Source organism: Lynx canadensis, chromosome A3, assembly GCF_007474595.2.
Source record: "Lynx canadensis isolate LIC74 chromosome A3, mLynCan4.pri.v2, whole genome shotgun sequence".
NCBI lineage: Eukaryota > Metazoa > Chordata > Mammalia > Carnivora > Felidae > Lynx > Lynx canadensis.
In genome coordinates, this window is record NC_044305.1 from 17676439 (window position 1) to 17702375 (window position 25937).

The 25937-nt window shown below is 44.7% G+C and overlaps 1 protein-coding gene across 1 annotated transcript in view; it reads left to right on the plus strand.

The window, feature by feature from the left end:
- The window catches only part of PTPRT (protein tyrosine phosphatase receptor type T), a 934550-nt gene that overhangs the window by 747532 nt on the left and 161081 nt on the right, over positions 1–25937 (plus strand). The window contains exons 18-19 of the mRNA XM_032592759.1: positions 9824–9959; positions 22271–22300. Coding sequence (XP_032448650.1) covers positions 9824–9959; positions 22271–22300 — 166 coding nt within the window. The remainder of the gene's footprint in view (positions 1–9823; positions 9960–22270; positions 22301–25937) is intronic.

Consider the following 25937-nt stretch of genomic DNA (forward strand, 5'->3'; position numbering starts at 1 on the left):
CAGAGCATTTGCTGTGTGAAGCAAGGCCCACCCAGAAACAGATTCAGGAGATGCATAGGACCAAGCAGAATCAGCATTTGAGGAACAATTTATTTGAGTGGCCGGAGTGCTTTCAAACAATCAATTAAAGCTATTCCCATCTCACGAGGTGCTAACCTCCATTTAAAGCTGCAAAAGAGGGCAACCTCTGTCAGCAATATTTAGCAGTTTTAGTTGTATAGGCTGTGATGAAGTCAATTCCAACCTCTTAGAACCAGCTGGGTGATATGGAGGGAGGCTGGGATATTAGAAATCTGTATCTACTTTACACTTAACTCAGTACTTATTAAATGGTTTTCCCCAACAAGGCTAAAGCTATCTTTGAAAAACCCGTGTCTCTGTAGTGTTTTCCAGCTCCTTGACATTGACTCAGAGTTAAATCTTGGCTAAAAGCAATTACTGTCATATGATGAATTGAAGCAATTTATTTATTACTTGAGAAACATCCTAGGTGATGTCACTTAGAAGAATGATGGAATAATCCTTCTCAAGTGCTCCATTATCAACCAGACCTAGTGAGGGAGGCACCATTCCCAGGTGTGGGGAAGGTAGTCAGAAATTTTTAAAAATTATCATCTTGAGACCAGAGAAAGAATATTAGGAATAAAGTAGACAACAGTTACTTAAACTTGATCTAGGCTTGTCTCCCTGTATAATTATATGGGATGCTGTGGTGGCTAAATATCAAGAAAGGAATTATAGGGAAAGCCCAGAGATTAATAATAAAACTGAACTCAGTGTGTTAAGGGCTTAGAGATGGTGGTTGATATACAAGGAAAGTGAAAAGGATGAGTGAACTTAAGTTAAAAAGGTCAAGTTTAAATATCATTTGAGCAAAGTCTGTATAATTTGACCCATATAACAAGATCCACATGACATGTTCATCAATCCCTTCCATATTAGAATATGATATGTTGGCAAGAGGGCATGAGGGGAGATAATTTCAAGAAAAGCAGGTATAAAATGGAGCTGCGTGATACAGCAGGTGGCAAACTCAGCAGGGACAGGCATATATACAAAGGCGTCTTAATCTGGCTGATCAAGATAAGATTCTAGATCAAAATACCAGTAAGCAGTACCTGCTGAGCAACCTAGTTTAACACCTAGCTGTCCCGAAAGCCAGCCACAATTTCTCTAACTTGGCCTTGACTTTGCTGAAATTAACACACGGTCCTGGGCATTCCTCCTGGATTATAAGCCCAGACACCTCTCCAAAGTGGCGATGAATATCATCACTTGTTCATAGGAAGCCCTTGGTGGCCCTTGGCCTGTTTGGCCTCACATCCCTCCTTTGTTCTTCCCTTGCTGCCTGGGATGTACAGGTGACCCCTGCAGGCTGTGTTTCCTGGGCTGCATGTCAACTGGTATCTGGGTTTGGCCAGTAAGGAGACATTAATTACACAGGAAGAGGAAGGAGAAGCCTTTCCCTCTTGGCTTCAGGCGCCTTCTTTGGCGGTGACCATGTCCCCTCCATGACTCCACTTCTGGCGATCTTCCAGAATCCTAACTTCTTTTGGGTGACCCCGACCTCTGGGCTCTGATGATACCACCACCTCCTTTTGTCTCCGGTCTAGGTTGGGTAGTGACTCCTGGTGTTGCTATTGTCTCGGTTGCCTCACCATCTTCTCCTGATCCCTGTGTGTCAATTCTCTAGTAAATATGTTCCATTTTAAATGTTTGGAGTCGTTTCCCTTTTCCTGGTTGGATACTGGTGGATGCAGAGCCTGTGCTGATTTCTAGTGATTCTTCCTTCCTGTAGTAAATGGTAAGGGAAAAAATGTGATTTAATCATCCAGTCTGTATGTTTTTTTTCCTGTATCAACATCACACTTTACTCTTGTGAAATATCTGGAATCCACATTTTCCCATTAAAAAAAAAGTCAACAACAGCATTTGTTTCTCCCCAGGCTTCTCGCACCCCTCCTGTTTGCTACAATTTCAATCCTCAAAGACTGCCAAAGTAGTTCATGATCACAATTACAAATGCTCTCAATGCCTTGGGATGCAATTTGTAAAGTCTGGAGGCTTGAATCTAATGAAGTATCCAGATGCTTTCCTACCAACTTTTTTCCTATCTTGGACTTAAATTCCATCTTAAAAATAGCCTACCATTCTGAGAATTCGCTTCCAGCAAAATCAAGAAGGGATATGGTACATACCTGACTTTAGAAGAGCCAGAAAGTTGCCCAGCTTTCTCACCTTTTCCCTGTTGCCTCCTCTTGGCAAACCCCCCATAATCAGAGATGTCTGCAATCCTTAAAACCTTCACTGGCATTGAGGTAGCAGCTGAGAGTCAGAGTTTGAAAGGTTTTCTCTCCTGGGTGCCAGATGCGTGCAAAGCCAGAGTAAAGACAGAAAAACTCTCCAACAAGAGAAGTCATTAAGTAGACAGGGGTGAACTGCCAGCACAGTAAGATTTGGGGATAATATGCCCTTAGATAGCTAGGAGGCGACTGTGTATTTTAAAGACTGCGGCTATTAGGAATTGTGTTCCCGAGAGCCAACTTCCTTTCTTTACCATCAGCAATGATCACCAGCATGGGTTATGCATCCACTGGGATTTACTTGGTTTTGTCAATTGCAATTAGACGTTCTTTATCTGAGACTTCTATTTTTGCTCCATATCTTTACAGGGAAGTTCTCTGAAATAAAGCTATAGAATTGGGCCTGTAGCCAGTGAGAGCACTTTGAGAATGAATCGTTAATCCCTTGTTGCCACATTTTGTTATTGCTGCCATTAAGTCATCCAGATGTAAGCCTGATACAGGCCTTGCCTATAGGAGGAGAGTTAAGTGAATCACTCTGGGGGTCTCCGCCTCCCTTCATCCTAAGGATTAGATGAACTCAGGCAGCAGGTTGCAAGGAAGCGTCACCCCAGTACCCATAGTGCACCCACAGTTTATAGACATAGAAACACCCGCCTACCAACCCTGGAACTAGTTCCAAGGCCATGCCATCATTTTGCCCCATGCGTGAGCAGTTCCTCAGAGTTTGTCAAACTTTTTTACTTCTGTTATTACATTTGATTCTTTGAAAATCCCTGTGAACTTGGCATTTACTCCGTATTTTACAAATGAGGATATCAAATCACATGGTGGTTAACAGGTTTGGTCAAGGTCACTCAACCAGTCAGGATGGAATCTGGATGCCAATTCATGTATTTCTGATCTGAAACCTATTGCTTTTGACTGATCTCATAAAACCATAGAATCTCAATCTCAGAAGGGTTATAAGAGGTTGTAGAGGCCCTCTACATGATGGGAGAATACCAAGTTTCCAGATAGTGTCTTTCATTGTTGGTGACACATTCTCCTGCTTTTGTGGGTAACTTGGGGACTTGGGGGTTGACACCATGGGAGTTTCATGTCTCTAAAGATGACAGGGAGAATGTCTCTCACCCAGGACATGGGTATCACTGGAATCAAAGGATGCCGACTTGAGGTGGGAAGCAGGGTCAATAAGCAAAGAAAAAGGTCACTGTCCTATGACAGTGAAGTGTTGAAGGCTTGGTTAAGCATTCCAGAAGCCCGGGAGGTGAGAACACGTAGAGACAAAGTAGGCAGATACAAAGGAGGGCCAACTCTGGAATAGGACTAGGGAACTATGACTGCTTTTATGCTCCTCTCTACATTATAGTACTGTATCACAGGCTTGAGCCTCAGCTGGATAGTGATTCCACATAAAAACCTTTCTTTGTGTTGGCCCCTAATTTACCCCCATCACTCTACCCAGTGATATTAGCTCCAATTTTTAAAATTAAAGGGATCGGGGCGCCTGGGTGGCGCAGTCGGTTAAGCGTCCGACTTCAGCCAGGTCACGATCTCGCGGTCCGTGAGTTCGAGCCCCGCGTCAGGCTCTGGGCTGATGGCTCAGAGCCTGGAGCCTGTTTCCGATTCTGTGTCTCCCTCTCTCTCTGCCCCTCCCCCATTCATGCTCTGTCTCTCTCTGTCCCAAAAATAAATAAACGTTGAAAAAAAAAAATTTAAAATTAAAGGGATCAATCTATTCCATCATCCACAGTGGCTTTTCAACTTTTTGAAAGCAAGAACTAAGTCTCATGTGAATCTTCCACTCTCTAGGCCATGAAGTCCTATTCTGACTGCCATTCCTCCAAAGTCAATGATCTCTGATTTTAGTATGCAACTGAATAACCCACATACCTTGTTAAAATGCAGGTGCTGATTGATTACATCTGGAATGGGGCCTGAGATTCTGCATTTGTAATAAGCTCCCAAGTGATACTGATGCTTCTGGTCTTTGGATCACACTTTGAATGGCAAGGCTCTTGACCTGTCTTTACCCTGGAGCCCCCTCTCCAAGGGTAGAGTCAACAACTGGATAAGCCTCACCAGAGTGACCTGACTAGTACAGTGTTAAGCAAAGCTAATTGCCCTTGGTGGATATCAGGAATCCTTGGGGAATATAAACTGGGATGGTTGTTTGGCAGCATGGGAGGAGATGGTAGGGAGATGGAGCATGGTGACTGGACTCTATGTATGGAGGAAATACTGAGGGAGAGGGGAAGACTTCAAGAGACCAAGAGCTATTCCTTGGGCACCAGGTTTCCATATGCAGCAGTGAGTAGGTAGTACACTGAAAGCCAGATGTGAACTCTGAGCTGGAGCTGGGAGGAATCTGGATTCTAAGACATCAGTGATTTCATGGACAGAGGACAGAGGGCAGCAGCAACATCTTTGAGAGGACAGGTTTGGCCTTTGGGAGTGTTCAGAGCTCAGAGGGCCCGGTTGGCTAAGGTATAAAGTTGGGCATGCAACCTCATGTAGAGACAGTAGTTTCCTATCAGTGTGGGCTGAGTTCATAAGATTGTTTTTGATGATTACATCACACAAGGGACTTAGGTAGAGGCTTGAAGCTACTCCAGTTGGATAAATTTACCACCCGGTGCATAGCTGCCGGTTCTGATTTACGTGGACTATTCTCAGGCTGGCTCCCAGTGGATGGCAGAGATGAAGAGGACACATCCAAGTCCCTCCCTCTTCTCTCAGTTACCAGGCTTATCCCTGCTTAGTGGATAGAAAGTACCCAAGGCCAGAAAGAGGGCTTTTTAAGGGACTGGGAGACTGATACAATATGAAGTTTGACTCTCATGAAAAGGGTGGCTTAGAGCAAAAGTAACACACCTCCCATGTTGCTTCAAGTTCTTCCTCTGAAAAATTCCTCTGGATTTCTGGCCAGTGAGTCAGATAGCCAAACTTCTTTGTGGACCAAGTCCTGGCATGTCCTTAACTACACCTCTGTCAAGGACAGTTCATTATAGTGATAAGGGGGTGAGCCCTGTACACAAAGTCCCATCTCTGAAACTCACTAGTTATATGGCCTTGGACAAGTCATTTAACCCTTCTGTGAAGTTTCTTAATCTATATAAAAGGGGAAACAAAACTAGTACCTCCTGAGTTTTTAGAAGTTTCAATGACTTCATGTATGAAAAGTGTTGGGCACATTACTTGGCACCCAGTAATAGATCAGTACATTTAAGCTAACATTTTCTTTATTTATTTACTTATTTATTTATTTAGAAAGAGAGTATGTGCAGGGGAGGGGCAAAGAGAAAGGGGGAGAGAGAGAATCTCAAGCAAGCTCCATGCTGTCTGCTTAAAGCCCAATGCGGGGCTTCATCTCACAAAGGTGTGAGATTATGATCTGAGCCAAAATCAAGAGTCAGATGCTTAACTGACTGAGTCACCCAGGTGCCCCTTAAGTTGATTTTTTTTAAGTAGTAGTAATTGAGCTTCTGTTTGATGATGAGCTCAGTGCCTGCCTGAGACAGCCCATTGTATTGCTAGGAGACCCCACCATGAGCCAACCCTTATGTGCTTCCCCATAAGTCTTATCATAGGGTCTCATCTGCTTTGTTGAGAACTTATATGTAAGGCCTCATGTAGATTCGTCTGACTCTGCACCAGGCGCAGGGCTAGCCCATGCTCTGTCTCTGTCCCTCTTTTCTTCCTCTCAGATGAAGGAGCCACATGGGAATGCTCTCTGGCCTTCAGTCCCAGAGACATTTCCTCTGTACCTGTACCACCCACCTTTAAGTGCTGTTGGCATGCTTACTTTTTCAACAGAGGTACAGTTCCACAGTGACTCAAGCAAATGCCCTTGAAAGGGTGCTAAAGTGGACATTGGGTTGGCCACGTCCCAGGGCTTGTTCCTGTCCCTGTACCTGGAGTCTGGTTGGGCCAGCCAAGTATAACTCCTCCTCATCACTTCCTGTATAGAGTTTGTGATTTCAGCCCTGATGCCTGTTGGCTGAGCTCACTGAATCTCTCTAAACCACTGGCTGGCCTTTCCAGATAGATTCCCTGGTTCAAGTATGTTCCATTGTTGGTTCATGGTCACCACTTAAATCTAGGGACGTCTTGGAACTTAGTTGGGAAAGGGTTTCTAACACATATCCAACACCTTCACTTTCCTTTGGATGGAGCTTGATTCTATCCTAGGAGCAGTGTTTGACACAGCTGATTACTCCTTCCTTCTTGAAACACTCTTCTCTTGGCTCTAGGGCACTCTACACTCCTGGGTTGTTTTATTAACTGTCTGGCCACTCCTCCTCTGCCTCCTGTGCAGGCATATCATTGTCTACCCACTCACTAAGTGCTGTAGACTCTCTACTCTCTCTCTAAGCCTCCTTCTCCTTTTACTCTTTATTCTTTCCCTGGGTGTCTCCATCAACCCCGAGCTGCAGATACCATCTATCTGTATGCATAAATCACACATTTTTACCTCCAGCTCAGACTTCTTTCCAGAGCTCCAGACCTGCACTTTTAACTGCCTCCTTTTCTAGAGTAGATCTCCAGCTCAGATTGCCCCAAACACACCCATTCTCTCTCTACAGCTATACTTTGCCCATTGTTTCTTGAGCTCATAAACAGCACCATCACCCACCTTGTTATGAAAACCAAAAAGTTGTGGTCATCCTCCACAGTTCTTTGCCCCTCACTCTCTGCATCCATCCCAGCAGCAGGTTTTATTTATATGCATTTCAGTAATTATCTCTTTTATTGCCATCACCATCTCCTAAATCCAAACAGCTATCATCTCCCACATGGATGCCTGCAATGGTTTCAAAATTTGTCTCTCCAAGTCACTTTGGCTCCACACTGAAGCTGGAATGATAAGTCGGAAAAGTAAATCTGACCATATTATTGCTGCATGAACAACACTTAAATGGCTCCCTGCATTTCATGGGGTAAAGAACAAAAGCTTTCATTGTAGCTTCTGATGCCCTGTGTGGATGGGCCCCTGCTGCCTCTTTAGCTTCCCTCTCATCATGCTCTCCTTGCTTTCTTGCCCACGTTATTCTCTATTTCTTTCATTTCTCAAGTGCGCCAGTCTCCTTGCCCCATCACACAGCCTTAGCCAGTGCTGTTCCTTCCACAGCTCCCACTTGCTCCTCTTGTGTTCTCTGCCCATGTCTTCCCAGGAATGATTCACTTCCCTATTGTGTGCTTCCCGAGTGCCATGTGCCTCTCTTTTCTCATTGTTAACAGATTTGCAAGCTTACTATTATTGATTCTCAGTTCATTAATTCCGTCTCCTGAGTCCCACCCATCACTCACAGTAGGCTCCTTGAGGGCAGGGACTGTGCCTGTTTCACTCACCACTGTGTCACTGAATGCCTGTGCTTGTGATCATTTACTGAAGGAATGAAGTGTGAATCTCTTTAAGCCAAGCCAGTAACAGTGTTCCTAGGGTAATAACATCCTCTCCAGGGCTCTTTTGCCTTTGTACCCCCAGTCTCTAGAATAGGATCTCACAGCAGGCGAGATCAGCTATGCCAGTGAATGCTCCCGAGCCAACTTCCTTCCTTCAAATCCAAACAAAAAGACTGACACAATTGAAGAAATTGTCATCTGAGGTGTTCAGCTTCCTTTATGTTTGGCACACAGTAGACTAGCCTTATCTCAGAAAGCATGACTCCAAACTAGGAAATGGGGGCTATGTATGGTTCCTTGGAACTAGCCCCCATTCTGGAATATGAGACCAGCCCTGCCAAAGAGGTGGTTGGCTAACTCCGCCATGAACTCACTGAGGCAGAGATAGGCAGAGCTTGCTCAGGCAGCCCTGGGATTTGATGAGCTGGTCTTGCCTTTAGCTGATTAAGGGAACTGAATAAAATCTCTGACCCGTAAGTCCATCCAAGAGAAGGATCTCTCATCCCATAGACAGCATTGTTTGGCACACAGTACATGGGTGCTCAGTAGCAGATGAATGAAGCAAACAAACATCTTTATATCCTTCAGTCACGTGTAAGCCGACAGGAGGAGGGCAGCCTGTGTGAGACACTGACATTAGAGAGCTGAGAGCCACACTCCCTGTTCTTGAAGACTTGCCGTTCCCACGGGGGAGACTTGTCCCAGTTACAAGAGAGTTTGGGGAATGTGCTCTGATGGGGGAAACACTTGACACTCTTAAACAAGAAGAGGGGATGCATCCTTGTGCTGAAGGGCTGTTCTTAAACATCAGTGGGCTTGGGGAATCAGAATCGTAGCTTATGGGCATTAGCTTTCCTTCAGTTCAACTGAGTTCTGTGAGCACGTGGCTGAAAAAGGAGAAATTCAGTTTGGTTCCATGAGAACAAATGTGTGTGGGCAGCAGTGTCTTCCCTTCAGCTAAACGTCGAACAACCGCAAACATTAAGAGAACACCTAGTACAAGCCTGGCTCGGTACTACCATGAGGAAACAAAGATAAAGGAGGCATAATCTCCCCCCCAAGGTGCTGGCAGAGCACTGGAGGAGACAGATGGAGAAACAAATAGCTAATAATATCAGTATATTGAGGTATGTGCAAAGTGTTACAGAGACTTAGGATTTAGTAGAGAGAGAGAGGCACTCTCCCAGGGGCACAGGCAACCAGAGGAGACGCAGATGGTGATGAAGGATGAGCTGGTGCTGAAGTGGCAGAAACTGGGAAGTAGGGATGTGCCAGGCAGAGGAGTCTTTGGACTTAAGCTGCTGCACACAAATGTGGTGCTGGGGAATATGAACGGCAGCAGGAAGGAATTCACTCAGGGTGCTAGTAACCCGTGGACCACTCTCCAGAAGTGTTCCTGTAGGTGTCTACAATGAGAAGTGGCCTCTGATCCCCGGCACATTGCCTGAAGAGGCCAGGCTGAGGTATTTTTTGGCTACCTGGAACCGAATCAGAGAGTTTGTACCTGGCAGAGCACATAACATTGGCATTAAATTCCAGAAATGGAGTTAGTCACATAGAAGTGTTTTCTGAACCCCAGGAAATTAGCTTTAATGCACCAAATTTCTGACACACCATTTGTTTCATAGAAGGCAAAACAAAAACTTTATGCTTTTACCTTTAAAATTTGAGTGATTTTAATCATGTTACCTTAACACAAAGCTCTTGTTTTCACCATTTACCAGAAAGAATAAAGTTGGGTTTGGGATGATTTCATGAACCCAAGAATAAAACTGTAAATAGATCCATGGTTTGATTCGAGGGACAAATCAGTGTGAGGGATGAAACGCTCCACTTGACCTCACCAAAGGATAGGGATTCCCTGTCACAGCAGTTGTGCAAACTTGGGACTTTCACTTCATTTCTCTGCACCTCAAAAAGGGGGAGGTATAATCCAATATCACAAAGGATTGATCCTCAAAAAGAGTACAAGGGACAATGTGTGTCATGCTCTTAACACAGTGCCTGGCACATAGTCAGCGCTCAGTAAGTGGAACCTGTTGTCATTATAATTGTTTTCTGGTCGTATGTGTGAGCCTTTTCCACAGCTTTCTTCTTCTTTCCCCTTGAAGGTGCCTCCACTCAGAATTCTAACACCGTGGAGCCAGAGAAGCAGGTAGACAGCACCGTGAAGATGGCCGGTGTGATCGCTGGCCTCCTCATGTTCATCATCATTCTCCTGGGCGTCATGCTCACCATCAAAAGGAGGTGAGTGTCTGGTGCTGCCCTACAGACTCTGCTGACCCCAGCTGGCCCAACGCTGCCATGTGGCCAGGTCTTTGCTCTGCTGATCTCTTCGGAGCAAGCACCTTCTTCTGTGAGTGTTCAAGTCCTGAAGTAATTGAGCTAATTGTGGCTCATTGTGTTGGCATCTGAAAGGTGTGTGCTGCCTGCTTGGCAAGTGGCCCTGAGATGGTCAGTTTCTTAGGGAACCATCGATCCCTATGGCTGGGCCACCCTGGTGTGCCATGGGGTTCCATGTCGTGAATCTTCTCAGAGTTAGCTGCTCTGTTGTGATTGATCATGTCTCATCAAGGTTACTGGGGAGCCCCAGAAATACAGATGCAGGAAAGTAATGCTTTATTCTTTTTGCTTTCACTCACCCTGATTTCTCTTTGGTCCTCCAGCAGCATCCTACACTGCCCCCTGCATGGCAGAGATAAAGCCTCCCATGGGGTGATAGTCCCAAGGGAAGATTCCTTCCTACTCCATGTCCCATAAGGCCTTCCCAGATGGATTGTTGCTACTTGTTCTTTCTGAACGGATGTCTTCCCGGGCGTCTCTGGTCCACTAACACAGTTATCACATGTTGCATGGCTCATGAAAGCCAGGTACAGGCTCCTCCTTATCTCCAAGATTCAACACACTGACATCTTCTGTTTTCAGACATTCACAAGGCTTGAGGCTAACGCAGGGGAATTGCAGAGAGGGAAAGGAGCCATTCATCCAGGAAAGCTGATGAATATCAGCTGTCACTGTCCCAGGATGCACTGTTATTCCTCCAAACCAGAAGTCCTGGGCCCACCTCTCCTTAGCCCCTGGACTGCCCCCATGTATCCATGTCTACCACGCACCCTCATGTCTTCTCAATTTCAACATCGTGGTCCCAACCTTGGTCTCCACCTTCCTGCTCCCCTCCTCTGCCAAAGCAAACAGAACCTTTATCTACATTACATTATGTGCTTCAGTGCACCCTGCCACCAACTTGAAGATACTTTTACATCATTAAACAAGCCACAGCCTGAAGCTCTGATGTCTGGTTACTGACAGAGTTCAGAGCAAACCCAGTAACAAGGACCAGGGACTTGCTTCCATCTGTGGAAGGAAAAGTGCTCGTGAAATTTGTGTCTCACCAGAAAACAAAGGGACAGAATGCCCTAAAGACAAAGTGCCGCTTCTATCTAAGGATTCTCATGAGTATAAGGAAAGTTTTTTAAAAATCCCCTTTTCCAATTATCAGTGAGTGAGAAATACTGGGGTTCCCACTGTACATGGTAGTCAGCCTTCTCTTAGCCATTTCGGCTCCAGAATATCCCTGTGTCTTTCATGACTCTGTTCTGAATCAGCCAGTCCTCCCTCTGGCCAGGATATCTTACTGGTAGGACCTTGTCCTTTTCTTGACATCTTTTGTCTAACAGAACCACTCCTTTCCTCAGGCTCTCAGCAGAATAACTGGAGAGTTAAGGTTCTTATCCAGCTACTGATTTTCTGGTTGGAGAGGGGGAAGGGTAGGTACTACATTAATATTGGGGAGCAAGAGCTCCCAAAGCATTGAGGACAGCATTGCATTGTCATATCATCATCAACCGTATGACCATATTGCAGGTATCAGTGACAAGTCAGCTATTAGATGAAGTCAAACATGAAGTCTGGTTTCTCTGGGGGCGATGGGCACATGTAAGATTGCTGACATGTTTCTTAGAGTCACAGATGCATTAGAGGCAGAGGTGAGCTGGGGATTGTCACCTGGAAAAAGTAACTGATTTAATAGAATCTCATTCCTCTTTGATAGACCTGAAATGTTCTCATTCTTTGCCACTGATTTGTAAGTCAGATAAGCTCTTCCAATTTTGCTCTTTCTAAAGCCTGGCTTAACCCACGTCACCACCGTCTGTGAGCTTGTGAAGAAATTTCACTTCCTTCTCCACAGCTATTTCTGCAATGTGTGACTTCTCAGGAGGGAGGAAAGGGCTTTCTGTTTCCAGGGTGGGAACAAGTATAAAGAGAGCCCTTTGTGTGGCTTTAACCTCTATTGCGTGTCTTCATCATCTCTCACCTCTATCAAAACTGTCCATCAGACCCAACCAACAGGCATCACATGACCACCATTTGTCCCGAGAAGCAAAACTCAGATGTTTTGGCAGTGAGGCGGGTGGGTGGAGGTGGAGGCTGACCAGTGTTTGCATATACAGTATCTTTTGGAGAAAAGAAGACCTTTTGCTGACCTACTTGATAGTGATAATTTACAGATAGGTGTAGGGCAAGGAAAGGAGAGGAGAGGAGAAAGAGAGCATAAAGGTAGGTCTACACACTTTCTAACCTACAGTGTCTTCTGATGTCTAGAGATGCCCCCAAAAGACAGTGGAGCATTTGGTGAGCTCCCTTAGGTCTTCTTACTCCAGCCCTGTGTAGAAGTATGGGGAAAACTTCATTGTTCAATTGAGTCTGTCACTATCTTACTGCTGGCCAGAATGCTGCCCACAGCTACCTAAAAAGAAGAGATATTACACAAAAAGAAACCCCCAAATAATAGGCAGATCATCACAACTCAGGACCCTGGTGTGTCAGCATCTCTTCAGTGTCCCAGTGTGACCTAGAGTTCGTTCCTGGTTGCAGGAACTCTCAGAAGTCAAATGCCTGCCAAGTCCTCTCCACTGATTTGAGCTGGGTCTTCTTCCTCACCTCTACAGACATGGGAGTAGTGGTTTCCTGTTTTCTCTGCTACTAAGGGATTCAGCTGGCTTGAAAACTTCCCCAAAGCTTCAGACAAAAGGTTTCAGTACACATGAGATGTCCCTAGATTGTTCTGTAGAGTTCATCATCACTGGCCTTATAGGGCTTCCTTGTGACTCCCTAAAGAGAGTCTTTCTCTTGCTTTTAGGTGTTTTCTTTTGTGATACTAAAATAGAAGGCCAACTGAGAATGGGCTAGAGATACAGAGGACCAAGGGAAGGACTTAATGAAAGCAGCTAAACAATTTACATTCCAAAGGTGGGGGTGGGCAATAGAGGGGTAGAGACATAGCCTGAGGGATGTTTTGTTGCTTGGTTGTTTTGTAATAGAAAGGATGTTGAGAAATGTAAGGTTGTAGAAAGGGGTCTGAAATGTTGGGGGGTGATTCAATTTTTTTAACGTTTATTTATTTGTGAGAGAGACAAAGTAAGAACAGGGGAGGTACAGAGAGAGAGGGAGACACAGAAACCAAAGTGGGCTCCAGGCTCTGAGCTGTCTGTCAGCACAGAGCCTGATGCAGAGGGCTAAAACTCAGGGACCCATGAGATCATGACCTTAGGTGAAGTCACACACAACCAAATGAGCCACCCAGGAGCCCCTGTTGGGGGATGATTCAAACAGGATTCCCTTACAGTTTGCAAAAGATACAAGTTAAAGTATTTTTTTTTTTTTTGTAGTACCTTTGGCTGTTTGGAGAGGATTTCTTTGAATGCAGACCAATGCAGAATCAGGGCTACATGGAGATATAAAGGTTTACATGAGCATTATAAGAAGGGAGCCTGAAGCCCCTCCCTGATATATCAAGTTACTTACCAGGATACTGGATATTGGCTGGATGATTGGCTCCATCCTTTACTCCTGGTTCCCTTGATCACATGTGGACCTCAGAATGGTCTAGAATGGGTTTCTGTATGCACCTAGGTAATAGAACATACCTCCTTTTCATGACCACCCTGTTGAGTTTTGAAATAGAGACTCATTACTACAGTCCTGGTCATCTTCTTCCCTGGCCTCCTCCCTTTAGAATTGCTAGACATCTGGGGCACCTGGGTGGCTCAGTCAGTTGGGCGGCCAGCTACAGCTCAGGTCATGATCTCACGGTCTGTGAGTTTGAGCCCCGTGTTGGGCTCTGTCCTGAGAGCTCAGAGCCTGGAGCCTGCTTCTGATTCTGTGGCTTCCTCTCTTTCTTCCCCTTCCCTGCTTGCTCTCTGTGTATTTGTGTGTGTGTGTCTCTCTCTCAAAAATAATAAACAATAAAAAAAGAATTGCTGGACATCCTCTCCCAAAGAAATGTGCAGCCAAAGGGTTGCTAGGCCACCCCTGTGGTCTCTTGGCTTACTACCTTAGGGCTCTGGGAGCTTTCAATGAAAATTAAGGTGGCAAGCTCAAGCCTTAATGCCTTAACCTTGATGTTTGAGGGTATTTATTAGCCACTCACATATGGGAAGTTCTACATTTTAATGTTTGTTTGGGGGGATATGCTCATATGGGCTCATGCCCACAAGCTTGCCATAGTCCCAGTTTATTCCTTGGGACATACTTCCTAAAGTCTGAGCATGGTCCTCCAAGGCTTAAGGCATAACCATTTACTTTTGCATGGGGAAACTGTGAAGCCAGGTTAAGCAGGATTCTTTGGTATATTTGTACCCCAAGCCTTGTCTGGATCCTCTATTAACTTTTCATTCCCTTTTTACTTTTCAAATGGAAACTGAGCAACTTTTAGGAGACCTTTTTGAAGTCAGTTCCCACACATGGTTCTAGCCACTTCCTTCTCCCCTCCTCCTCCCCCTGCCCAGCTCTTTCTGGTCTAGCCTATTTTCTCCCAACCAGGTCTGTCCAGATAGTAACTTTTCCAGGAATGAATTTGAAGTATCTTGAGTTTGAGATATGAGAGTCTACTTTGAGATAAATGTGCATCTCTTGGTGTACTTTGATACTCTGTGACTTCAGTCTGCCCCAGAAGTTCCCAGTCTCATGGGTACATACATCTTGTTTTTGTGGACTGGGAAGCAGAAAAACTGGGTCCCATTTATGTGCTGTTTGCCTTGGAGACGCAACAAAGCTCAGCCTTTCCTTTCTCACCTGTGACATGTGGCTAATCCTATGGGGTTGTTCTGAAGATCAAATGAGCTAATGGTCTGGACAGGCTTTATTTCCTATCCCTGCCTAAGTGGTCATAATGCACAGTATTAACAGAGACATTCATCTCACACATGACCATCACCTGTACCAAGCCAGCTCCTATGCTAATATGCGAAGAGCAGTACTGCAATCAGTACACGTCATCTAAGCTAATTTGTTTATTTTCCATTTAAGCTGTCACCATATTGTGATTTTAATACTACAAATAATCCTGGTAGGATAGGACATTGGTACACCTTTGTTTGTTTGAGAAGAGGAAACTGAAGTTCAAAAAGGTTTATAAGTTGCCCAAGGTTTTGGGTACAGTTGAAATACAAAACCAGGCTCTGTGACTCCAGAGAGTTAACTGAATGCTGTTACCTTCTATTCTTTTTTTTTTTTTTAATTTTTTTTTTCAACGTTTATTTATTTTTGGGACAGAGAGAGACAGAGCATGAACAGGGGAGGGGCAGAGAGAGAGGGAGACACAGAATCGGAAACAGGCTCCAGGCTCTGAGCCATCAGCCCAGAGCCCGACGCGGGGCTCAAACTCACGGACCGCGAGATCGTGACCTGGCTGAAGTCGGACGCTCAACCGACTGCGCCACCCATGCGCCCCTGTTACCTTCTATTCTATTAGTCCACGCAGACTGGTAGAAAGTAAGTGAATCCTGAAATAGGAAGCCGGCAACCCAGGTTCAGGGGTCATTTTCTACTGCTCTCTGCTGTAATGCATATTGTGTCCCTGAATCAAATGTCAGGTGTTTGTGTTCACCTACAAGTTTCCTGTCACTCTCTAACCCTCAGCCCCAAGTTCTTCCAAGTAGGACTCCCAACTAATACCTCTAATATGAGTCTTCCCACAAGCCCCCAACCCCAGAAAGATGCATTGATACTCCCCTGCATGTAGCCACTGTACCATGTACACAGGTCTTCAGGTGTGAATTTAGCCATGTGGTGGTTGTCATTTTGCTGGCCTCAAGGTGAAAATGACCTGAGAGGGCAGGATCTTCTGCTTTAGCCTTTTCTCACCCTGTATCGTCTGCCTCTGGACATCTGCCTTGAAAACCCCTCAAGGTTTTCATGGTCAAAGCCCAAATCATCACCTGTCCACCGACCTGCTCACAGTCCTGTGTCCCCATCTCAGTGGCAGGCACTCCCTCTCACTCCATCAGCCAAACTGATAGGGTTGCTTTGCCCTGATACTTCTGAACGTGCATCTTTACCTTCTCTTGGTCACACCCTCTCCTCAGTCCCTGCACTGCCCCTTCCCTGGTGGAGGCCCCCATAGCTCTATTGTATGAGTCTCCTCCCCAGGCCCGCCCCTCCAACCCATCCTCCACAATGCAGCCAAAGTAACATTTCAGAAAGGAAACTTGTACTCCCAAACCTGCTGTCTAAAATCCCTTGATGGCTTCTCCTGCCTTATAACAATAGTTCCTGGGGTAGAGATGAGAAAAGAAGCACATGCTTTAGGACATCTGGAGAATTTTGTCAAGCTGCGCTGTCCCCCTGCTCACAGTAACTCTGGAACATTTCCTAAAGTCTTACTCTACTGTTATACCCTTGCTTGTGAAGCTTCCTCCTCATTCAATACCTGTGTACCTTAGTTCCATGTGACCACATTCTACCCGTTTAAGATCTAATTCAAAAGCTGCCTTCTCCAGTAAACCCTTCCTGACCTCCAATCTAGACACAATCTCTTCACCATCTGGATCCCCTCTGTGAGGATCCATATTGTATCCTGTTATATTTGTCATTTGTATTCATGTCTTATCTTCTTTACTAAACCATCAGCTGTCTATTCTGATTCATCCTTATCACAAATGTGCCATGTGGATACTGGGGATTCCCTAAAAACATGTTGAATGGAGGAGTCTGGTGAAATTAGAACAGATGGGGCCCAGAATTAACACTCCATCCCTTGGGCAGGAAAGCTTCACTCAGGACATAGACCTAAATATCAACATGGAGCACAAAGAATAAGTCCAGTCCTGTGGTGAGGGTGTAAGACTAAAAGGGCAGCATAGGAAAGATATAGCATGATCTGAGCCTTCAGGGAACACACTGTCTATCAAGGGGGGGGGGAAAAAGAGTGAGTCAATAGGGAAAGGGAACTTGTGGGTCAGCCAAAAGAGACTGTGCCACTATGAGATTATAGTGTGCTGCAGATCACAAAGCTGAAATGTGAAATTGAAGGAAAGTGCCCCAAATCACATAGCTAATAAGTGGCAGAGCTGGGTCTCAAACTTGGCCCGTCTGATAATGGATATGACACTCTTAAACACCTGAATGTCTAGCCTGAATGAAATATAAAATAGGACTTGCTGAGATGCTGAACTGTAAGTCATGATTTTGAGTGGTTCATTGCAGTGGGCGAACAGCCCAAATTAAGGATGTCATGCTGTTTTGTCCATCCCATTCTAAACAGCTCCTTGCTCCATCCACTGAAAAGTGAATCCTTCTGTTTGCACTCCCTACGTAGCCACTCAGGCCAGAAACTTGGAGGTCCTCTTCAGTGTGCTTACATTTAATCACCTACTTTCACTTTCACATCTCCTTCCCCATGGCCATTACGAGATAGGCCCCCAACGTCTCTTGCTTTGACCTCTGCAGCAGCATTCATGACCCCAGTCCCTCTCCCCTACAACTTTATTCTCACACTTCTGCCAGAATCATTCATCTAGAAAAATATTTGGTCACTGGTACTTCCTATGCCCAGTGGTGTTGAGACTGAGCTCCATAAGCTCTTTGGGAACTAAGACCTGCCAACATTTTGACATTCTCACCTTGCTAACAGACCTAACCATTCTATAAACAGTTCCATATTCCTGGAAATACCCTTCCTCCTACTCCATCTAAATGCTCCTTGACTTTATAACTCAAGCATCATAGACTCTAGGCCACCTTATCTGTCCCCCTCCCCATCCTTCCCCCCTGAATATGGTCCCACTGCTCCCTGTGTTGCCACAATACTATTTATCACTCCAGAAGACACTAGAGCCTTGTGGTTATTAATGGAGGCTCCTAAAGTCAGACTGCTTGGATTCTCATCCCATACTCAACTATGTAAACTTGAGCAAGTTGTCTAAGCTTCACTTTCCTCATCCTCAAAACAAGGATAATAGTGCTTCATAGTGAGGATTAAATAAAATAGTCCACATAATGTACTAGATCAGTACCTGGCACATAAGTGACCTCCTGCTGTTTAAGTGGTAGCTCTTATTATTTGTTTTATAAGCTCCTTATCTGGCTCTCTCATCAGACATTTGGGCTGGATCAAGATCTCATTTGTCTTTCTATCTCTGGTACTTAGCAGGGAGCAGGCACACGTAGTAGGCCCTTGAGAAGTTTTTGCTGAGTTGATGATGGAAAGATGGACGAGTAGATGATAGATGGATTGTTGGATTAAAGGGAAGATGAGTGGATGGATGAATAGATGAGTGTGTGGGTTTATGGGCTAGATGGATAAGTGGATGGATAAATTGCTAAGTGGGTAGATGGATGGATGGTTAGATGGGTAGAGGGATGGGTGGTTGGATGCATGCATAGATGGATACATGGATAGGTAGAAGGGTGGATGGGTAGGTTTATGAGCTAGATGGATAGGTAGATGATCAAATGGATGGTTAAATGGAAAGCTCGGTCCTGTTTAGTATGGAACAAAGGAAAGTTGTGCCTCGCATCAGTTTTGTCAGCCAGCTGAAAAGAAGATTGTGTAATATGTGATTTATTAAGTTTGGAGTTGTTTTTGTTTTTTTTTTTTTTTTTTTCCTAAGCACAGCTGTCTTCCTGCTCAGGATTTTTGGTCTCAGGCAATCTGTTACTTACAATATCACTGTATCCTTGTGAATTTAGACCTTCAGTAAAACTTCTTCAAGCCTCAGAGAAAACACACATGTATACTGTGTTTTGGCCACACAGAAAAGAACTATAATCCTTGCCCTGGAAGACTTTGCAATGTAATTGGGAACAGATACTCAATAGAAGTTTGTCAGTTGCTGTTAATCTGGAGTTGCCTTAAAGCTGGGTCAGGGATAGCACTGGCTTTTGATGACAACCAGGATAACTCAGAAAAGCTACTTTGAAGAGGTGGTTTGAAGATAGGGAAGTGTGTTGTCCTGAGGAGGTGGCCCAACCATAGGTAAATCCTGAAGGTTGGAAGCAGAGAATCCCAGAAGGTCCAGAATATTGAGTGCAGCCTGGGGCCCAAGAGCACAGCCTGGGGCTGCTGATGGTGAGGAAATCTGGCTCAGGATGGAGGCCTTGCCATTGGCCCCAAACTGCACAACAGCAGTAGGATCCTCACTATGAGTGAGGAGTGACCCCTTAGAGCCTCAGATACCTCAACCAAAAATGAGAAACATAATGCCTGCTCCATGGGGTTATGGGGAGGATTAAAAGATTTAAGGCATGTGTCATATCAATGCCAGACCCACTGTGCTGCTCAACATACACCTGTTTCTTCCTTCATATAGGCAGCATAGGCTGGTGGTCAAGAACGTGGGCTTAGACCCATGTTGTTGTCCAGCTTTAGAGCCTCATTGCTATCAAGTCCAGTTACTAGCTGCAAGATCTTAAGCATGTTACTTAACCTTCTCTGCCTCAGTTTCTTCATCTGTGGCTGATAATAATACCCACCTGTCAGGGTGGTTGTGAGGAATACATGAGTTAATATATGAGAGCCTAGAACAATGCCTGACACATAGTAAGTGCTACGTAAGTATTTTCTCTTCTTTTAATACTATTTTAAATATTCCTAAAGAGGTGAACACTTTGTTCCTGGTTACCGGAGTGAGAAGCAGCAAACCTTATATGTATGGATAAGGTGGGGGCATAAATTCCCCTTTACTGAGCACTCATAATGTCAGGTGTTTAGCTTAATATAATTTACTTAAAATACTTTATATATTATATATCATATATAATCTGAATATGATTTAGATTAATCTAATATTAATGCCCACTTTTGGGAATAGGTAATTATCACTCCCAACTTTGACATGGAAAAACTGAGACTCAGAGATACCTAAATAGTGACTTATCAAAGACATGTAGTTAGCAAGTGGTGGTGCTGGGATGCTAAGACATCACATTTCCACTCCGCAAAGATGTTTAGGCTGGCAGTCATCCATGCCATTCACCATGGTACATGGATCAGGAAACACAGGGCCAGGGGGAGGAACATTGCCCAGAATGTCACAGTGAGCAAGTGAAAGTTCTGGGATCAGAACCCTGCGCTCTCGATTCTCAGCCTGCTTGTTCTTGACAGAATGGGGAACATACATGTCTAGAAGTCTTCATCAAATGGATCCTGCACTTTCTTCCCCAAGGAATCAAATTTCCAGTCACGGGACCACAGAGCCAGCAATGAAGGAGAGGAATGATCTCCTTACAGCATGAACCTGTATGGTTGGTGGGAGGGATTTGGTGACTTACATGGGCTCTTCCACTCCCACCCATCATGGCAGGGAATTCTTCAACCCTTTCATCATCTAGGGTCCCTGTTCATCTGACCCAAGACACTGAACAGTTTTATGAGTGAACAGATCTTGCTGCACTGTGGCTCATTTTCCCCAGCCCAGCTTCACAAGCAGGCATGGAGCTGCTTTTCTGCCATGACTTCTTAGCTCTCAGAGTCACTTATCTTCTGTAGCTGGAGTTGGGCTCTCCTGATAAATAAGAGAAAGCCTAGAGGTCGCCTGCCTAGAGGTCACCCTGCTTAGAGGCTTTGGCCACTTCAAACTTGAGAGGGAGAAATTTGAGGCTCTGAGGACATGTTCCCACCCTGCAGATATAAAACTGTATCTTCCTGTGCCAAGCAAACTGGATAACACTTGCAATTAACCAAATAACTCAAGAGGGAAGGGAACTTTTCTTGCCTATTCAGATGGATATTTGGGGACCTTAATTATCAGCAATTTTTCTCAATCCACAAATGTGTCACTTATTGTCAGTGCGGCTAAGTCTGTAAGATAAAAGCATTCCTATTTATTTTCCTACAAAATACAAAAAGTTATAACAAAGGGAATATCATGGACTTGTTTGAGATTTTTATTATTCAGAAGCCAAGAGCTAGAAGGGACATCAGAAAGAGATTGCAGGTAGTGATTTTTCAAACATTCTTTTGGAGAGTGGAATTCTTAGTCATGTGACATTTTAAATGAAACTCCAATTTATAAAAGAGGTAAAAATGGAGAAGAAGTGCTTGCTGGCTTTCATGGATAAGCAATCCTACCTGCTCAGTTTCCCCCATCCCATTTCAATGAGGCTACTGTACAGAGCCCCCAGGATCCTGCACACACAGTTTTTAAAACTAATGGTCTGGTTCAGCTCATCTGAGGATCAGATAAGGAAATAAAGGCACAGAGAATTTTTTAAGGTTGTAGTCTATTTAGATTGAAAGTTGGAATTCCTTTCTCTTCGTCCAGTGCTTTTTAATGATGAAGTTTGAATTTTGTTCCGGTTATCTACTGATAGGTAACAAACTTGAATTTTAGTGACTTATATTTCTTATGAATCTATGGTCTGGTTAAGGCTTAAAAGGAATGACTTGTTTTGTTCCATGATACCAAGGGTCTCAATCGACATAATCCAACTGGTGAGGGCTGGCTGGATATCTCTCTTCATACGGTTTTAGCGTCTCTCCACAGGATCTTTTCAGCATGGCCACCTCAAGATACTTAGACTTCTTACATGGAGAGTCAGAGTTCCAACTCAGAGTTCAAAATACCCAGGCAGAGCTACAAGTCTTCTTCCTCATCTATCCTAGAAAGTCCCAGAATGTAATTCTTACCACATTCTTTTGGTCACATAGGGCCATTCCTGCTTCAGTGTGGGAAAGAACTACACATGGGCATGCATACTGGGAAGCGTGGATCATTGGGGAGCCATCTTTTTTTTGGGGGGGAGCCATCTTGAATGCTGCTACCTGATTACCTTGCTTTTGGCAAGAACTTACCTGACTTATTTAAATAGGTTCTGATGCAGTTTGACCTGAAACAGAGAACATAAAGTCATTATGGCTTTCCTTAGATCTTAAGGGAACTGTCATGTGAAGAGTGGTAGAGTAGTTCTAGAAGGCCACAGAAATATGACCCAGGACCAAAAAGTCGTAATTACAAGGAGGCTAGTTTTGACTGACTATAGAAAAGGACTTATAAACAATTAAAACAGCCAACATTAGATGTGGCTTTCTCTGCATGAGTAGTGAGTTTCTCCATCATAAGAGAAGTCTCTCTCATTCCTTCTACCACTGGAAGTATTTGATTCTCAGCAAAGATGATTAGGAGAGAAACTTGCATCTCCTTGAACTTTGGGATGCTGAAATACTATGTGCATTTCTAAGAATCAAGATTTCATATAAATCTAATTCTTGTTTGTTTGTCTTTTCTTTTTCCCCTTTTTTGGACATTTCCTTCATCTGACTGCCCATCAATATATAGAAGAAATGCTTATTCCTACTCCTATTACTTGTAAGTATCGACCCGGGGAAACTTTGCTTCGTGCCCTGTAAGGGAACCTGTAGCATGCATTTCCTGCACCAACCAAGTGTCTGTTGGTTTCTCATACTCACTTCTGTCTAAGTCATCTGTAGCCCCAAAGTTTTTATTTCCCATAGATGTTTTCCATTTGAAAATGCACTGTCATTGTTGCATTGTTGATGTCTGTTATGTTTCTTCCATCTTGGACTCCTCCCTCCCCGTCCCCCCCGCCTTTGTTTGGAGCTGTGAAGGGCTGTTTCTCCTTTGGCAGTGTCGTTTTATAGTTAGAAATCCCCAAATTTCAAGAAGAGGTCAACCTAATCCCCCTGCAGGACTTGCAGACATAAAACAGAATCACAGATCTCAGCAACTTCAGAGCCCATTTATGTCTACTTGGGGGAATGTGTCGCCTTAAGGGGCTCAAAGGTTAGAGAGAAATTCATTGGCTGTTTCCACTATTTCAGCAAGTCTACAGGGAAATGGGACTTTACCTAGAACCAGCTTCATAGGTGACAGAAACATCCGAGGTCTTTGGGCTGGAATTATCTCAGTCTGGTGTTTGGCAATAGTTATCTCCTTTTATCAATGCATTTTGTGGGTAGTTATGTGTGGGCTGTTGCCTGTCAATTTTTTTGCACTTTCTAAATAAAAATGATGATTTTTCTCATTATTAAATCAGACATTTTGAAAACATGACGGTAAAGGGAAAGAAAAACTACACGAATAGATCCTTGGTATGAAAAGTTAAGAAAACCGCTGAAGTAACCCCATATCCTTAATATGCATTTCCAGTGTTTGAACATTGAGGTCCAGAGAAGTGTGTGAAATCACATATCCAGTGGGATTAAAACTCGGAATGTCTGGCTTCTGGCAAAGTGTATTGTCCATCATTCTATGTCTAGCTCTACCCTGGCATACCCCGCCTTACAAGAGAGGCCATGCCTGTTAGTGACCATCTGCTGAAGCCTTCACAGACGCAGATTTAGCCAGCAAAAGGCTCTCCCACCCCCTCTGCTCAGTGTTTCGGTCTAAGGTCAACAGGCTAGGCACTGAGTAAATAAGATTCTGGTGCCACCACCATCATGTTCTATAGGAACCGATGGACCCCACCATCAACACTGAAAGTACCGGAGAACCTGTTTTGTTTGTTCATTCACTCATCTGGCAAACATGCATTGAACATGTTCATTATGTTCCAGACACTGTGGATGGAGAGATGGCCAGGACTTTGAGCGCTACCTTCCTAGTGTTCAAGCCTGTCTGGGGACTAGTGTAAAATCAAATGCTTGAAATGTTGGCTGAGATGCACCTATATGTACTGTCCTATAGAGGCATTTACTCGGGTGACTAATTTTTTAATGGGGCAGGGGATAGTTACCAGTGTTTGTAGGGATGGATTTGCCCACTCCTGAAGAAACAAGAATTCTAAACAGAGGGAACCGCATCTGCAAAGGAACAGGGGTTAAAATGATATGGGGTATTGTTGCTGTGGTGAAGAGAATGAGCTTCAAGAATCATGCAGCTCTGGGTTCAAGCCACATCTTTGTCACACACCAGTTATGAATCCTTGAGGAAATCCTCAGAACTCTTTGAGCCTTATTTCTCTTAACTCTAAAATGGGGGTAACATTGCCTAACTCAGGGAATGAGGGATTTTATAAAGTGCCTCACACAAAGTTGGCACTAATGAAATGTTAGTTTTCTTTATTTCCTTTTGTAGAAACCATAAGGGGTCAGGAAAGTAGTGGTGGCCCCTGGGAGCTCCTCTGGCCTTCGAGAGGTTCTTCTGGCACCAGTGTTCCACAGTAGTCACAGGCATGCGATGACCCATCCCTGTCTCTGGGCACCTCACCTCCTCCGTCTGTTAGACAGTGTGCATAGCACTGTCTTTGGATGCCCACTTCATGCCAGGCACTGTGCTGGGTAATGTGGCAGAATCCAAGATGCACAGTGCAAGAGTATAGGAGACAGACTAGCAAGTACTTGTAGTTCGAGGTGCAGTGATAAACAGTTGTGCAGTTGTGCAAACTTAGAGTTCTAAGTCACAGATTTACTGAATGTTTATTTCTGAGAGAGAGAGAGAGCAAGAGAGTGCACACAAGCAGGGGAGTGGCAGAGAGAGAGGGGGACAGAGGATCCCAAAGCGGGCTCCGCACTGACAGCAATGAGCCTGATGTGGGGCTCAAATCACGAACCATGAGATCATGACCTGAGTGCAGTCAGACACTCGACTGACTGAGCCACCCAGGTGCCCCCTGAGTTACCGATCTTAGCGTGTGAAGCTCATGCCAGCTTGGGGAACTGAACGTGGTTGAAGATTCAGAGGAGGAGAACTGGAAAGGCAGACAGAGAGGTAGGAGCAAAGCTTTAAGAACCAAGTCCGTTGCAGAAGGAAGATTTTACAGTAGAGATGCAGAGAGATGGCAGTGGAGAACGTGAGCGTGTCCCAGACATCTGAGCATCAGCAGTCATTTGTGCAGGTCATGGGGTGGGTTGAGGGACAAAGCCAGCCTAGAGCCCATGAGGAGGAGGATGCTTCTTTTTAACCACCAGACCCTAAAGCAGAGGAGAAACATGAGAGTACTTGAAGGGTGAGAAAATCCTGGGCACTTGTATACAACGAAGTAGAGGAGTCTGTGCAGAGGAAGAGGCTGAAGATGCTGGTGGGGGGTGGGTGGTTAGGGGGAGGGCACGTCTGGAAGGGAAGGTCTGGAGGCAAAGTGGGGATAGGGAGCAGCCTCAGAGGGGAGGCACGACAGGTTCTGTGAGACTGTAGGATGGAGAGATGAATGTAGGTGGAGAAAAGGGAACAAAAAGGAAATGCTGACACCCGTGATTTCCAGATTCAGAACTCCATTCTTAGGTGTAGACCCCAAGTGGGTGCTTTCAACCTGCCTGGAGAACCTCAGTTCTGTTCATGGACATCAGTACCTTGCTAGGGACAAGAAGTGGTAGCTATTCCTGGCTGACAAGGACACCCTTGAGGCACTTCTGTCTTTGCCATCCTGGGTATTTGCCAGCTGGTCAGAGCTGAGAGCACTGGGCTGCCAGATCAGAAGTAGCCAGGGGATTAGAGTGAAGATGGGCCAACAGAGTGCTAATAATGACCAGGATAAACAGAGCTGTAGACCAAAGGAACTGAGACCTAAGGACAGAGAAGAGTCTATAATGGGGCCCTTCATTGTCCAGCACATGCTAAAAAATAGGGAGATAATGTGAGTTTTGTTGTCAGACCTAGATCCCAATTCTATGTCCGACTGTTCAGACCTTGAACATACATGGAACCACTCTGAGCCTCAGTTTCTTCATCTGCAAAGTGGTGATAACAATGTTAACTCCCCAGGTTTTTGCGTTTTTGCCAGGGCTGGTGAGAGGGTATATGTAGAGTGGCTACTACAAAGTAGCAGCTATGATTCCTTACATTCCGAGCTAACAGAAATGCCTCTCTAGAATGCCTTTTTGCTTTTCTCTATAGTAAAGAAGCTCCCAACCACTTCAGTGTCTGCTTTTTAAAAGGATATTAAGAGTTGGAATGTGTTCACGGATTAATTTATCTCGAGGTGTGTGATGGGCACTGTAATTGTTTCAAACAGAGACATTTTAGTGTAGCAGTTCTTGAAAAAGCACTA